The sequence below is a fragment of the Rhinichthys klamathensis genome, unplaced genomic scaffold (assembly GCF_029890125.1).
Source record: "Rhinichthys klamathensis goyatoka isolate OS25496 unplaced genomic scaffold, OSU_Roscu_1.1 h1tg000342l_1, whole genome shotgun sequence".
Taxonomy (NCBI): domain Eukaryota; kingdom Metazoa; phylum Chordata; class Actinopteri; order Cypriniformes; family Leuciscidae; genus Rhinichthys; species Rhinichthys klamathensis.
Genome location: NW_026606856.1, coordinates 377,139 through 394,149, shown reverse-complemented (window position 1 = coordinate 394,149; position 17,011 = coordinate 377,139). Strand labels below are relative to the sequence as shown.

The following is a 17,011-nucleotide window of genomic DNA, read 5'->3' as shown; positions in this document are numbered from 1 at the left end:
AGCAAAAAATAAGTAAATAAAAAATATTGAAAAAAACATAATATTAATTAATATAATAAATAAAAATAAATTAATAGATGAATGTATATTTAAAAAAATAAACAAAACAAAATAAGTAAATAAATACAATACAATACAAATAAATAATAGAAAAAACTATTAAACTTGTCAAGACAGAGATTCACATAAAGCAGAAAATGAAAACAGAACTAAAAACATAAGATTATCAAAGGAGTGTAGAGATAGAAAGAAAACAAATATTTAATTGCTTAATAAACATTTTAAGACAAACCTCAAATTATGACAAAACTAAAACAACGCTAGAAAACAAGATAATAGAGAAATAATAAGTAAAAAAACATTAAATAAATCGCAAATAATATAATATAATATAATATATGCTAAAGAAATAATTGCATATTGTAATTTTTTATAAAAAATTAAAATAAATTAAAAAATAGAAAAATAAACATTTTAAGACGGGTTTAAACAAACCTCAAAGAAAGACAAGAAATAAATATTTTAAATAAACAATCAATAAATCACAAATAATAATAGTCAATATAATAATATAATATAATATAATATAATATAATATAATATAATATAATATAATAAAAAGAAAGAAAGAAAGAAACAATTGGATATTGAAAAAAGTAATAAAGTAAATAGTAAATAAAAAAGGCAGATTCAAACAAACCTCAAATTACGACAAAACTAAAACAACATTAGCAATGTGACAAGAGAGAAAATAATAATTAATGTAATAGATACAAATAAATAAATAATAGCATATTGTAAAACATAATAGGTAAGTTAAAAAAATATACATATAAGAAGAAAAGAACACATTTTAACAAGCAAGTCTGATCTGTGATTTTTTCATAATATTTTGTGATTTTTTCTCATTGTAGTATTCTTACGTTCTGCTATGAACCAATCACATGCCAGGGACAACGTATGCTGTGTTCTGATTGGCTATAGCACTTGTCAGTAGTACAGTTCATGCAAATTAGCCCTCGGAGATTCAGTTGTGCAAGAGAGTCAGCACTAATATTACGTACCTGAAAAAAGAGATTAATAAATCCTCATGCTAAAGTAAAACTCTTTGTACACGTCATCATCATTGAAACGTAAACACAACACTCCTATGAGGATACGACGTGCAGTGTGTGTGTGTGTGTGTGTGTGTGTGTGTCCGTTTACCTTCCATAGCGTACTTCATATCCTGAGCAAACATGTTCCACATCACCTCAGCACTGATCTTTCCCACGTTCAGCTCCTGAGGGAACCTACACACACACACACACACACACACACACACACACACACACACACACGACTTATGGGTATACAGCTTCATTCATATCAGCTGCTTAACTCTTGTATATCACTTCAACCATTGGGAACTGTCAGTGTAACTTGGTGCGCTTTTTTACTTTAGTAATCATCATAAATTATTATGGGTGTAACGATTCCCTCATGTCACGATGCGATACATATCACGATACTGAACTCACGATACGATATTATTGCGATACTCCAAGACATATGATAAAAGGTTAACAAAAACTGTCCCTAAATTTGATGTTACATTGTGTGTGTAAATGAATAGTCTTGGACTTGGTGCTGAAACCCAAAGCACAGGACAATAGAGACGCCAGAATAACAATATTCATGATTCTGAAGCTGAAAATACTGAATTATTTTAGACGAATAAGCTTGCACTCTTTCACTGACTAGATATATTTAAAATAATGTAAGCCACTTTTTACTGGTAACATCAGACATTTGGCATTATCAGGACACACACTGCATTATTATACATTATATAGTAGTTTAATAGTACTGACACTAAAACTCTGAAAACTTGAATTTTTTCTTACACAGTAATTTTTATTTTGAGTGAACTATACACAATATTTAATGTCACTATCCCCAATATATATTGTTGTATTTTTGTATTGTGATATGTGATACACCCCTATAAATTAGGTATTGAACCTCAATTTTTGTGATATCAACTTCAAATTCGGAACCCAATTTTCAGCATCATTATCTCGGCTCTGAACCATAGACTGAAATAAAATATGGACGTAGTGTGTGTGACGTCACCCGTAGTGTTTCTGAAGAGCATTTTTGAAGCCCAAAGTGGGCGGAGCCTGCGGTCGCCATCTTGGCCACGCGTCACTCGCGGATAAACGCAAATGTGCAGCGAGGCGGATTAGCTGAGGTCACGTGACGGCTAGTAGTGACATCAGCGGCAATCCACCTGTCACTCAAGTGGCCACGCCCTTAATTATGCAGAACTTTAAGGCTTAATATAATTTAAACGGATGAGTTATAAAAAAATTCACCCGTCTCACAGTCGTCATGAAGGGCAACATTAGCGATATAGACCAAAACCGCTTTTTGTACCAGGTTGTAAACATGTTTTTTTCTGCTGTAAAGTTGTGCATTTTAACATGCGGGTCTATGGGATTGAGTCTCTTCTGCAGCCGGCCTCTAGTGGCCAGTGGAGGAACTGCAGTTTAAGTCACTCAGTGTTGGATTCAAGAGAGAGATGGGGAGGTTGCCGCTTGGGATGAACACACACTCACTGGTTCAAACAGGGCGTGTAGGAGTTCTTGTCCTCCTCTATAATGGAAACGATGAGGGTGATGAGTTTGGACCAGAAGTCCAGGTTCTTTACACTCGGGCCCTGTTCATCAGGAGGAACCGTCTTCGCCTGGATAACACCACAAACAAGAGTTACGTTCATGTCAAATATACCAACACGACAAAATACCTGCACTGCAAAAATTAATAGTGCTTTTTCTTGTTTTCCAATACAAACATGTAAACATTCCTAAATCAGGACACATTTACTCAGGAAGCAAAACGATATAGGATGATGAATTGATCAAAATGAGTTTATGCTTAAAGGTCCATACTGTAAAACTAATCAAAAATAAAGGAATTATCATGCAAACCAGTGATTGTGTGGATTATTTAATTTTTTTAGTTATGAGGATTTAAGTTAATCCGTAAACATTAATTTTTTTAAAGCTAGTACTATAGTAAAAATTAATATGGTTAAATCGACCCATTATGCTAGGTTAAATAAGCAACCCAATTTGCTGGGTAAAATTAACCCAACATGTGTTCTGTCCTATATTTACCCAGCCCTTGGGTTGTTTTAACCCAGTGTTTTTTAGTTTTTAGTGTATTAATCGCTTATTTTCCCCGTGTTCGAATCTGCCTTTTGCCGACTCGCTCTACTCCCTTTTCCCATCACATATGAGATCGGAAAGGCAATTATTCTCAATAATAATGAATAAAATATTCGAAAAGTGGAAATAAAGTGTGTTTAATAATTAAGTGTTTACCGGTTAGGGTTAGGGAGGGCTTTATTGTCCCAATAAGGCGGTATCCATTTAATAATTGTAATAAATATTAAAAAATATATATTATTGAATACCGTTTAAATGTACAACAGCACTGAGGTGCATATAGTATCTGCCACTATTTATAAGTATAACTAGCATCTAACTACTATTTACAGTTATTGCAAAGAAAATACTATTTTTTTCACTTAGTGTAAATAGCATCTATTGCAAATAGCCACTGCCTTTTTTTATTGCCAATGTGTGAACAGGTTGTAAAGAAACAATTTTAAAAAAAGAAATGTATTCTGTGACTTCCTAGGTTGTCTATTAAAGCTTGTAGACTGATTTTTACGTGAAGGACAAAATGTTTTTGCAGGGAAAATCCAAAGTGCTGCAGTTCACTTAACGGCCACCGGTGTCGCTAATAACAAGGGTTTCTGAATTCTACATACAGCCTCTTTAAAACAAGAACAAAAATCTCCCAATGCCGGGGTCAGAAAAATCTATTCAAAGGAAAAACAAGATTATTTTTCTGACCCCATGACTTCTCGAAAAAGCATCTCAAGTCAATGCATCTTCATTTAAGAATGTTTAGATAATTTTTAAGAAACATTTTGCTGTAGCAGAGCCGCTCACGGTGGAGAAAGACATGCATTTAAACAAATTGACAATTACAGAAATAACGCAAGCGAGAATGCCTCCTGTGCATTTATGCGGCCTGTAATTTTAATTAATAAATTAAAAATAGACTTCACTTCGAAATGTGATGTTAAGCATCACACACAACAGACAGTCTTGAGTCTCAACTAGCAGAATACAACAAGCATCATAGTCTCAGGTAGAGACCAAACGATACCAAGTGCATGTAAACAGTACACACATGCGGCTTTTGGGGCGCGTTTTGGTTTGTAGCTTCACCGAACATTAGTAAACCATAGTAGATCATATATATATTTAAAGCTCAACTGAAACGAGCCAAAACACAACATAACAGCGCGTAGATCTAGAGATAATCCTCATAGGGCGCGCTTTACATGATGCTTTGCTAAAGCAATACGACATCCGAGATCCAATAGCGTCGCGACGATGATGATGATGATGATGATGCAGTGTTTTCTAAAGTTATTTGACAATATTAGGAAAGTCAACGAATAGAACGGATCTCAGGTATTAGTAGACTAGGGAGGTTAAGCCCAAAAAAATAGGCCTTTGACTTCAAGTCATGATGCAAAGGTCTCCTTTGGTATGGAAGTACCTTAGGGTCATACAAATAAATTTATCCTAAGACACAAGTGAGATCACACTTTGTATCAGAAATAAACATGTTTTTTCAAAAATGGCCGCCAATGCGCCGAAAATACTCTAGAGCCCATATCTTTGCTTCTGTTATCGCTATAATGACAAATTTGGTATCAAAGTGTACATTCTTGGGGTCAAGGAATCCAATAAAATTGGTTTCAAGTTTAAAAAAATAATAATTTTCCCCATACCATGACAATTGGGGGTAAATATGCACATTTCACATAAAAATTGTCATCAGAGTGACTTTACTTATCTTTTCGTTCAAAAACTTTAATTTTGTATTTAAGCAGTGCAGCTACTTCTGTACATTACATTTGTCCTAAGTAGCATGAGATTTCGAACAGTCAGGAGTAGCCTATAGCATATCAGTTCCTGCAACAACACATCCCATCTGCACCAGGAGCTGTGACAGCTGTTGAAGGTCAGAGGTGACAGGTTAACACTTTGAGGTTCGTATGACTTTCTCATTAAATAATTTTTTTTTTTTTAATGTTAGATAACTAATAAACAGCTAGCTAGTTGACTATGGAAAAAAAAACCTTAGAGGGAAAACCTCTTTTCTCGAGAATACTGAAGCCAAAAATTATCCTTATAATTTGTATTAATTTAAAACACACTTGCTGCAGCTAGCAGACCTAGGCGAGGCAGCTCGCGCGCCTATTGGATGCTATGCGGCAACTGCTGCAACCTATCGAGGCACTGCTCGTGACGTAAGCACCAATGAGTGGGCGAATGGGCGTGGCTTATGCCTATATAAGCCAGAGCTCGATAAGATGCTCCTTGGTTTTCATCGACTGAAGCGAAACCAGATGGTAGCACAAGCACGGCAGGGTTACGCAACACTCATTCCCTCTTCTAGAGAGAACCGAGGTTACGTTAGTAACCGTGACGTTCTCTTACGAGAGTACTCTCGTGTTGCGTAAGCTAGCTTACGCTACGGGAATCCAATTTAAAACGCCGTGCGTGCTAAATCTACCACAACACTGACCCAAGGGCGAGCGCCCTGAGTTCATATGATATGGGGATATAAAAAGCCGACATTGGGAATGGGCTTAATAAGAATGATATAAGGTAAACGTGGTTACCTTAAATGCATAGAGGGTGCTTAACACGGTATAACAGTCAGGGGAGGCAATAGCCTGCCTGAACTGAAAACTTTGCAGTCCGCGGAACCGAGTCCGGCAGAACTGAGCGGATAAACTAAACTGACAACAGTCTAGCTTGGAGCGCGGGAACTTCCAGGTTATAGAACCCTATAAATGTAGACAGAGAGGCCCAGCCTGCCGCCATACAGATATCGTGAAGGGAAATCCCACTGGACCAGGCCCATGAAGAGGCATGCCTCTAGTGGAATGAGCTCTGACGGCCAGAGGGCAACGAAGGCTCTTAGATGTATAAGCCAGTGAGATAGCGTCCACTTTCCACCTGGAAAGGCTATGTTTCGAGGCAGCTAGACCTTTAGATCGGCCACCAAACGAAACAAATAGCTGTCCTGACCGTCTGAAAGCAGCCGAACGTTCCAAGGGCCCTAACCAGGCAAAGGAGATTCACGTCAGACTCGCTGTCAGATCCGAAGAGAGAATGTCAGAATGAAGAGGCGGTGGTACCAGTACCAGTCGGTCGCCTTCCAAGGTTTCAGAGCTGCGACGCATTTCTGATTGACCCTGAGGCGAAACAGATCGGAGGCCCAAGCTTGAGACGGCACTCGTGCTTTCAGCCACCACTGCAGTGGGCGCATGCGAAGCAGACCCAGCTGGAGTACTGATGATGATGAGGCCATGAGGCCCAGCATCTTCTGAAATCTCTTGAGCGGGACTATAGTGCCGCAATGTTCAGTATGCGCTCTGGCGATAGTCGCGCTGTCATTGACAGCGAGTTCAGCTCTGTGCCCAGAAAGGATATTTCCTGGCTCTTCGCCCAATTGACTGTGAGACCAAGATTCTCGAGGTGTTCGAGTAATATGGTCCTGTGTTCTATGAGCTCTGAATGAGATCGAGCTAGAATCAGCCAATCGTCCAAATAGTTCAAAGCTGGCATTCCCTGAAGTTTCAGGGGCGCGAGAGCCGCGTCCATGTACATCATAATATACAGGATGCCAGGGACAGGCCGAACGGTAGGACTGTGTATTGATATGCCTGGCCCTCGAAGGCGAATCTCAAAAATCGCCTGTGACGAGAGAATGTCAGACTCGCTGTCAGATCCACAGAGACTTGTGCTCTGAAAGGAGTGGCAAGTACTTTGGGGACATAATCATGTCTTGGTTTGAGGATGACCTTGGAGTCATTAGGCCCAAACTCAAGGCACGACGCACTAACAGAAAGTGCGTGTAAGTCACCCACCAGCTTGACTGAGGCGATAGCCACCAGAAAGGCGGTTTTCAATGAGAGATACTTAAGGTCCACAGACTGTAGAGGTTCGAAAGGGGCACCCTTCATGGCCTCCAGGACCAAGGAAAGGTCCGAGGGGGGGCGAGGAGGGTTCATCCTTCTAGCTCCCCTGAGGAAGCGGACTACAAGGTGACTGGCCATGCGACTGGCCATTCCTACCCAGTGACTGGCCATGCGAATGTTTGACAAACGCAGCAATAGCCGCCACATATACCTTGAGCATGGATGGGGATCTACCCTTATCCAAGAGCTCCTGTAGGAAGGAGAGAACCTCCGACACCCCACAATCTTGTGGATCCAGGTTGCGAGCTGAGCACCAACCTGAGAACACTGACCACTTGGAACCATAAAGCCATCTAGTAGAGGGCGCTCTAGCTTGCGTAATCGTGTTTAACACTCCGTCGGGGAGACTGATGGGTACCCGTTGATGGGCCACACATGCAGAGCCCAAAGCTCGGGTCGTGGGTGCCAAATCGTGATTACCTGTGGTAACAGCATGATCAGAGGGAAAGCATAGAGAGGGCGGCTGGGCCAGTGATGGGCAGCCCAGCCGCCAGTGATGGGCTGGGCCAGTGATGGGCTGGGCCAGTGATGGGTGCTGAACCCATACAAGGATGCGTTCTGCCAGTGCATGAAGGTTCCGTGATCTCAGACTGCCCTGGCGATTTATGTAGGAAACCACCGACATGTTGTCCGTGCGGACAAGGACATGGTGGCCCTTTAGAAGGGGAAGGAAGAACCGCAAGGCGTTCTCGACCGCCTTCATCTCTAGACAGTTTATGTGCAAGCTCTTTTCTTGGCTTGACCACAGGCCAAAAGTCGGTCTGCCCTCATAGAGGGCGCCCCAGCCCGAATTGGAGGCGTCTGTCGAAACCACTATCAGTTTAGAGATTACTCCCAGGTTTACACCTGTCTGATACCAGTCGACCGCCTTCCAGGGCTCCAGAGCTGTGACACAGTTCTGAGTTACCTTGAGACGTAAACGACCGGATGCCCATGCTCGACGCAGGACCCACGTCTTCAGCCAGTGCTGTAAAGGGCGCATGCGAAGCAGACCTAAACGAAGAAATTATTAAGTTGTGAATGGACTGTGTGTTTGGCATGCGTTTTTTAATAAAAAATTGCATACTTCACCTCCAATTGTCATGTTAAGGACAACATTATTGTTTTTTAGTCTTGGAACCTATTTTATTGGACTCCTTGACCACAAAAATGTACCCGTTGATACCAAATTTGTCATTATAGCTATGACAGAAGCAAAGATATGGGCCTCTCAAGTATGGTCGGCGGCCATTTTTAAAAAATGTGTGTATATAAGATACAAAATGTGATCTCACTTGTGTCTTAGGATAAATTTATTTCTATGGCCCTAAGGTACTTCCATACCAAAGGGGACCTTTGCATCATGACTTGAAGTCAAAAGTCACTTAACCTCCCTACTATATGGTGGTGACCAATCAGGGACTGTTTTATTTGACAATATTAGGAAAGTGCGCATGGATTGGATTGATCACAGCTCTTTAATTTAACATTCAGCATAGAATAGAAGAGCACTGGAAGATCTGCGCTTATTACTTCTTACTTATTCTTTACGTTTACACATGCAAGTAGTCATTATATTAATGTATTTGAGCGATTATTGTCATGTATGCAGGATCATTTGATAGGGTGGACCAGCTGTCAATCAAAACAGCTGACCAGTGCCACCCTGGCCCTTATGTACACACACGTACACACACACACACACACACACACATACTCACTGGGTCATTCTGATATTCTCGGCTGTAGAGCTCATGGCAGTTATTAAAGATGTACTCGTACGTTGAGTTGAGACACGCTTTGACACAGTCTTTAACGACTTGACTCGCTCTCGGTGGACTCTGCAGTTCTTGGACCTGAAAACACACACACACACACACACAACAGTTATTCTTCTCGGCTATGAGACCTACATTTACATTTAGAGGGTTTAAAAGCCTATACATTTTGCTGAAGAGTTACAATACACTAACTACTCACAAAGTTGTTTTGGAGTCTCCTACAACAGGTTTACATGCATTCAAGGTAAAAAAACACTTTCATTTCCTCATAATCTCCACTGCAGCATCAGCTCTTTTCTCTCAGCGTCTGAAACGGTTAATTTGAAGATTCAGTCTCTCTAAACCCCGCCTCTCTGAGAGCTGCTCTGCTGTGATTGGTCAGAAACCAAACGCTCATTATCATATCTGAATCTCAGCTCTTGATATATAAACTTTATTGCAGACACAAGTCCATATAACACAGCATAGAAAAGAGATACAAAAATACATTAAAAATTCTATAGGAGATCCAGGCTATTGCACCAATGTCGTCTTAACCTCGAAGTGTGTCTATAACAGCTTTTAAGAGGATTGACTAGGGCCTCAATTATACTGTTTACTGAATTGTCCAGACGAACCAGAAAACCAAACATCAGTTGTCTCAAGAGCGCCTCCCAAGTCGGCACTCTATTAGACACGAACAGATGACTGGCACTATGCCACCTAGGGACACGAAGCAGCAATCTCATCGCATCATTGTATACTACCTTGAGCCTCTGCATACTCTTTTTCTTATAATTAGACCACAATTGAGCAGTATATAGCGGTGTGATGTAGGTTCTAAACAAAGAGCACTTCACATTATCAGAGCACATTGAAAACCTCCTTATAAGCATGTTAGCTTGACAATAAATTTTACAGCGTTGACGGTATAGATCTTTGTCATCCGTCCAGTCATTGGATATAACATGACCTAAATATTTAGCTTCCTCACACACAGAAAGAGGGCTGTCTGACAGATAAAAAGTCGGAAAAGTTGATTTCTTGTCCTCATCACTTCTAACTACCATTATGTGGCTTTTTTTAGCGTTATACTTTATATCATAATCAAGGCCATACTGAGAGCACACCTTCAGCAACTGCTGCAGCCCAGCACTATATGGACAGAGCAGGACCAAGTCATCTGCATACATAAGATGATTAACCGTAGTATTGCCCACAAGACAGCCAGTTTTTAGCCTATTTAACTGGTTTGATAATTCATCCATATAGACATTGAATAAAATAGGAGACATAATACCACCTTGTCTCACTCCATTGCTAACATGAAAAGGAGCATATACAACATTGTCCCATTTAACCTGAAACATTTGATGGGCATACCAAAACACTAAAATTCTCACTAAAAATTTAGGGGCACCTCTATCTAACAGTTTTACAAACAATCGTTCATGATTGATTCTATCAAATGCCTTTGACGCATCAATAAAACATAAAAACATAGATGAATTCAGACTCGTGTACCTGGACACAATCTCTTTAAGAGCATAGATACACAAATCGGTTCCATGCCTTCTCTTAAACCCAAACTGATTATCAGCAGTAAGGACATACATTTCTAGCTTTGTTAGCAGTATTCTCTCCAGTACTTTAGACAAGATATTGGCCAATGCAATTGGTCGATAGTTGTCAATACTGTTGAGCTTACCAGCCTTGTCTTTAAGCACAGGCAATAACATTACAGACATAAAAATATTAGGCAGGACACCATGAACCAGACAACCATTAAAACACATAGACAACAATGGGCAGAGCCTATGGCTGGCATATTTTAGATGTTCTGCAGTAATGCAATCCATACCACAGGCTTTGTTGTTCTCCAACATATTGATGGCATCATAAATATCTGCTGGCCTAATTATCATATCTGCCGAGAAATCAATATGTTCATGATTGAGTCCAACTGGGTTACTTTTAACACAATTAAACAATTCAAAGTAGTGCTCTCGCCAAAGCTCAGCTATTTTTTCTGGGCTACTAATACCTTCAATATCAGCCGGTAAGGAAATCTTATTGTTATTCATTACTTTGACCTCTTGCCAAAAGTCAGTGTAACTTTCTGGCCAGCGAGTCTGCTCTCATTGTATTTTCATTTTTCTTAATAAAACGAAGTGCATACTAAACTCTAGCATTTGTCTGTTTTTTCATATCAAGCAGTACCCCATGTCTAGGCTTACCTGCTTCTGACCAGAGTCTAAAGGCCTCTCTTGCCTCATCATAATACCCAGCCACAAACTCATTCCACCCAGGTCTGATGTTAAGTACCTTACATTTCGTTTTACAAAAGGGTTCACTGGCAGCATTTAAACATTTCACAATACTATCATACATGGCACAGAGTTTTTCAACATGTTGCACATCCTTACAATTAACATCTGAGCACATTAGGGCCTCATGGGGCATAACAATATTATTTAAAAAACGTTCAGTTCGCAATGAGTATTCAGCCACCTCCTCTTTACTCAGCTTTGCCCAGCCCAGTTTACTTGAGGAAGCTACATTATTATTTCTGGACAACAGAGGAACATTCTCAACATCTAACAGAGCAGCAATTGGTATGTGATCAGAGGTGGCAAGTTCATAGCAAATCTCCACATTTACCAGTGAAGCATGAGCATCAGCTGTGGTCACAACATGGTCTAACCACGATGTTGTGTTCCACGCTTCACTAACATAGGTAAAACTTGTATCAGGTAGCAGAGCTATACTTGATAGAATTAATTTAGACTCATTACAGAACTGCTGCAAGTGTTCTGCAAATAAAGATTTGCTATCTGACATGTCAGCATTAAAATCACCCATAACATAAACACAAGATGAACTATTATCCTCAATAAATTACTGAATAAAAGCTAACCTGTTCAAAAATTCATCCTCATGCTCATATGATTCATATGGTGTATAAACATTTAAGACAGTACATTTCTTTTCATTAAAATTACACTCCATCCCTATTGCCCAGTCAACATTTAAGCGCACCACATTAACCATTGAGTCATATTTGATGTTCCACAGTACTGCTACACCACCAGCTATCCTACCTCGAACCATCTTTGTACTAAGGTCAGTAGTGGACTCTCCAGCCCCATGAAAGTTCACATGTATAGTGTTCAGCTTATCCAAATCTTGTTTTGCCAGCCAGGTTTCTTGCAGGCACAAAATGTCACACTCACCCAGCATTGTGTCCACAACTAGACGTTTTGATCTATCAGTAGCAGTATGTCCTACTCGCAACCCACGGCAGTTGTATGAGACAACAAGCATTTTAAGAAGTTTTATCATTCCCACCGGAGCAGTTGGCCTTCACCCCGTTCTCGCCCACAACTACAGCAGGCACCCTAGCAACATTAACATGCAACAGCCCCTCATCTTGAGAGCGGGGGGCATCCTCTGGACCAGACAGAGCTCCGTCTGCTCCTCTAGGGCGACGAGGCTCATAGTAGCGTCGGACAAAAGTCCCAGCGGGCCAAAGCTCCGGATCGTATAGCTCAGCCACGTCATTACATTCAGCAGAAATACAGAAGGAACTAAATCTACTCTGAGGCGCCTCTATTTTTCTGCATGTCACTTGCCGATCCAGCTTCATTTTTAAGTATTCACCGAGAGTAAATGCATCTACACTGAGATCAAACTTTGTAGCAAATACCTTAACCATCTTTGTTTTGACAGCCAGTATATTACTAACTACACCAGTCCCAATTATGCCAGTTTTCTTTCTCACATACCTCGCTGATGTTTTTACAGTGCAAGGTGTGGGGCTTCTATGGGCAGGATTCTCGAGTACTTGTTTTAGCCGAACCTGCTTCAGTCGGCGCCCATCCTTTACCACCATGCTCCACGGAGGCGTCTGCATTCGTCCCAGGGCTGGATCAACAGACTGAACTGGTTGACTACAGCCAGTCTCACCATGCGTTGCTGTCAAACATCCATCAGCCCCAGAAGGAGGGCAGGAGACAGGATCGCCCATTGGCTTCTCGATCACGGCCAAGGGACCTGTCACTCTAGGCGCAAGTCCCGGTTGTGTCTCCACAGCAGAGAGGCAGGTAGCCGAAAGAGTAGAAAGAGTATCGTCCGGGTCACGGTGCCCCTCCACAGCAGACAGCCGGCTGTCGAGTTTCTCAGAAACCTCCCGCAAAGTTTCACAGGCAGCTACCTGGGTTCCCATAGTTCTTTTTAGGTAGTCAATGTCAATATTGATTTGCTGCATTTTCCCAAACAGCACCGACACATCAATGTGTTTAAATGAGACGGGGGGTAGTTCATCCAGGAAGTGCGATACAAATCTTGGGATATCTTCACCGCACTCATTAAGCGCTTGCATGCACATTTTGACATTGTTAATATCCTTCTTTTGTCCCCTATGTGAGATCCATCTTTTATAGTGTGGAAGGAGCTCTGCCAAAACTGCCTTTGAAGCCTCAATCCGCTCAGAGCTGAAACTGCTCGTTACTATCGACACAATATCATCATTGCTTAGTGTTCGCATTTTAATCACAATAAAGTTCAGCAACTCATCTTCGACTATGACTCTACCGTGTTCAGTATGGTAAATCTCCGGTTTAATTCGAGAAAACTCTCGTGTACATTCTCCCTCAGCATATACACTGATACTCAGTGATACGGACAGTAACGATGGCGTGGGTTTACCGTATCAATCTCATCACAGTGGATTTGCTTTGTCAGCAGAAAACAGCGTCTTCTCGACACAAACAACACGAACTCTCCCAGTCTCAGATACACTAGTGTTTGAGGGCGGAGCTAAGAGACGCTGTTCAGCCAATCAAGACCAGAGGCTGGAATTATGCTAATTAGTTCCAAACCTGCGCAGGTTCAGCAGGAAGTGAGACTGAATTACTGACGACTCGTTTCTCGTCTCTTTTAGGAGACAAAATCTCCATTTATCTGCACTTTGATGAAACTCTGCAGACCTTTTACATTCACACACAGCTTTAATACACACTGCATGAAAGGGAATATCTGAGAAAGCATAATAGATCCGTAATCAGAAGAAAACAAAGAGCAAACCTTCATTCTGAAGAAAGTGATGCTGGTCAGAAGATCTACAGTGGACTTCAGATCCTGCAACCTCTCAGGACTACTGGCTGGAAAATTATTCTGAAACACACACACACACACACACACACACGTTACAAACACAAATACACACTCTACAACAACAACAATTCTTCGGTAATCAATAGATCTGGAGGTCATTTGCATAAGTGTTCATTGCATTTGCATAATATTCATTATTCATCCAGGAGAATATGTGAATATACCCTGTACATCGAGAGGTCAATCCTCAGGGAGTTGTGCAGTTGGTCCAGCAGTTTCACAAACCTCTCTTTCTGCAAAAAAAAGTTAACATATGTAAAATATACACTATCGGCACAACTTTGAACAAAAGTTGTGTTTGAAAAAATCACTTCTGCTCACCAAGGCTGCATTTATTGGATCAAAAATACAATAAAATCTGAAATATCATTACAATGTAAATTAATTTTCTATGTGAATATATAGTAAAGTGTAATTTATTCCTGTGATCAAAGCTGCATTTTCAACATCATTACTCCAGTCTTCAGTGTCACATGATCCTTCAGAAATCACTCTAATATGAGGATTTGATGCTCAAGAAACTTTATGATTATTATCAATGTTGAAAACAGCTCATATTTTTTTGTGAAAACTGTGCAATATTTTATTTTTCAGGATTCTTTGATGAATAGAAAGTTCAAAAGAATCTTTTGCAAAGTTATAAATATCTGTAATGTCACTTTTGATCAATTTAATTGCTGAATAAAAGTATTAATTTCTTACTGGCCAGTAGCGTAACTCAACAACACAACTATTATTAAGAGAGATCAACTATACTTTTTTATCTCATTTTATCTATTTTTTTTGCATCCAGCTGTAGCTATCCAATGTTTTAAACATGATTTTCAAGAGTTAAATGAGCTTTTATGTGGTTGAAATGTGAACTGACCCCAAAGTTGGATGCGGCGAAGCGGTCGGAGGCAGAGACGTTGTTGGTGGACTGTGTGGTGTGTGCGTAATAAGCGTTAATGTTGGCCAGAAGTGTGCTCATGACGGCAGGCACACCGGGACACATGTACTTCGAGGACAGACATGCAAAATGCCTAAACACAAACACAGAGCACAAGGTTACTGGCATTTACAAGCCTTTAAAGGGTTACTTCCCCCCAAAATTAAAACTCTGTCAGTAATTACTCTCCCTCATGTTGTTCAACCCCGTAAGACTTTCGTTCATCTTCACAACACAAATTAAGATATTTTTGATTAAATCTGAGAGCTGGATCACTCCTCCATAGGCTTCTAAGGGATTGAAACTTGCCGGCCCAGAAAAGTTATTAAAGACATCGTTAAAATAGTCCGAGTGACTACAGCGGCTCAACCTTAAGTTTATCAAGCGACGAGAATACTTTCTGTGCGCAAAAAACAACAAAAATAACGACTTTATTCAACTCTTCATTTCCTTCTCTGTGGGCCTCGAGTGAGTTCTCGTTAGGGCTGGATGATTAATCGAAAAATAAAATCAAACGAAATTCAGACTCTATAACCGACGTAATTTTACCATATCGGTTTTTTCGTTTTTTTTAATCCTATTGATATTTCCGCCCACTGTGTGTTAATGTACTTTCCCCTTAAAACATATTACCGCGTGTGTAGTCACGTGACTCCGCCCCGTCTAGTTTGCGACATTGAAGCAAGATGAGCCCCTTTCACACAGCGCGTTGATCCCGGGAAATATTCCTTCTGTGTGAATGCAAACACGACCCGGGATTGATGTCAGGTTGGGGACCTAGTAACATTGCCGTGTTCAGTCCCGGAACGCGCGCTGTATGAACAAAAGCTGTAATCAATGCCGTGTCGTAATGATGGCGTTGAAGCCTGGATTGTTCGCCAGCGTTAATGATCGAATCAGAGAAAAAAATGCACAAGCGTGGTTTCTCGAGAGAGAGATCGCAGCTCATAAGCAGACGCTGCTGAGATATTACATGTCACATCGAGGTCTTTACGGGATATTTACGGGTTGTGTGTGTGTGTGAACGCACTCTCTGATTCCGGAAAATCACTGGCAGTGTGAATGAACCAAAGTCAAACGAACCCGGGTCAAATCATCCGTGTATTTTCCGGAATCTCTGTGTGAAAGGGGCTATGGAGGGGAACTCAAGAGTCAACTCAGCAATAGGAGCCGCTTACCATAAAGAAACACGCAGTGTAAAAGGATTCGTTTTTTAGTTTTATACAAGTTATATTTTACTTTTAAGATGGCAATATTTACAATATTTTTTTTTTTTTACAAAAATAACTATTTAAAAGTTCTTTATTTTACATTTTTAGGAAACTTTCTTTTTACATTAAAACTTAAATGACTTTTTTATAAGACGTTTTTATTTCAAGCATTGTATGCTTTGTTTGATTCAATTGTTTGAAATATTTAATAAATAAGCATTAATAGCTTTCTGTGTGTTTCCTTATTTTAGAATCACAAAGATAGGATTATGCACTCTTTCATTAGAAAAAATAACCGTGAACATATTTACAGTATAAGCCTTGCCAGTGACATGAGAAAAAAATAAAATAATCGTTTAATAATCGTAATCGAGGTAACTTGTTTGATTAATCGTGATTATGATTTTAGCCGAAATCGTCCAGCCCTAGTTCACGTAGTGTAACAGCGCAGCGCTTCTGTACGTCACACACACACACACAGACACATGCCCAGCGTCGGCCAATAGTGAGCCTACTTGTGACGCACAACCCAGAAGCGCTGCGCTGTTACACTACGTGAACTCACTCGAGGCCCACAGAGAAGGAAATGAAGAGTTGAATAAAGTCGTTATTTTTGTTGTTTTTTTGCGCACAGAAAGTATTCTCGTCGCTTGATAAACTTAAGGTTGAGCCACTGTAGTCACTCGGACTATTTTAACGATGTCTTTAATAACTTTTCTGGGCCGGCCAGTTTCAATCCCTTAGAAGCCTATGGAGGAGTGAGACAGCTCTCATATTTAATCAAAAATATCTTAATTTGTGTTGTGAAGATGAACGAAAGTCTTACGGGGTTAAACAA

General features: G+C 40.3%; 1 protein-coding gene across 2 annotated transcripts in view; it reads right to left on the bottom strand.

Annotated features, from left to right (window-relative positions):
- The window catches only part of LOC130106520 (protein unc-13 homolog A), a 125,103-nt gene that overhangs the window by 34,354 nt on the left and 73,738 nt on the right, over window positions 1-17,011 (bottom strand). For both annotated transcript variants that reach the window (XM_056272669.1, XM_056272670.1), the window contains exons 21-26: window positions 14,903-15,056; window positions 14,199-14,267; window positions 13,945-14,034; window positions 8,821-8,955; window positions 2,601-2,728; window positions 1,207-1,292 (exon numbers count right to left, since the gene is read on the bottom strand). In XM_056272669.1, the coding sequence (XP_056128644.1) occupies window positions 1,207-1,292; window positions 2,601-2,728; window positions 8,821-8,955; window positions 13,945-14,034; window positions 14,199-14,267; window positions 14,903-15,056 (662 nt within the window). The remainder of the gene's footprint in view (window positions 1-1,206; window positions 1,293-2,600; window positions 2,729-8,820; window positions 8,956-13,944; window positions 14,035-14,198; window positions 14,268-14,902; window positions 15,057-17,011) is intronic.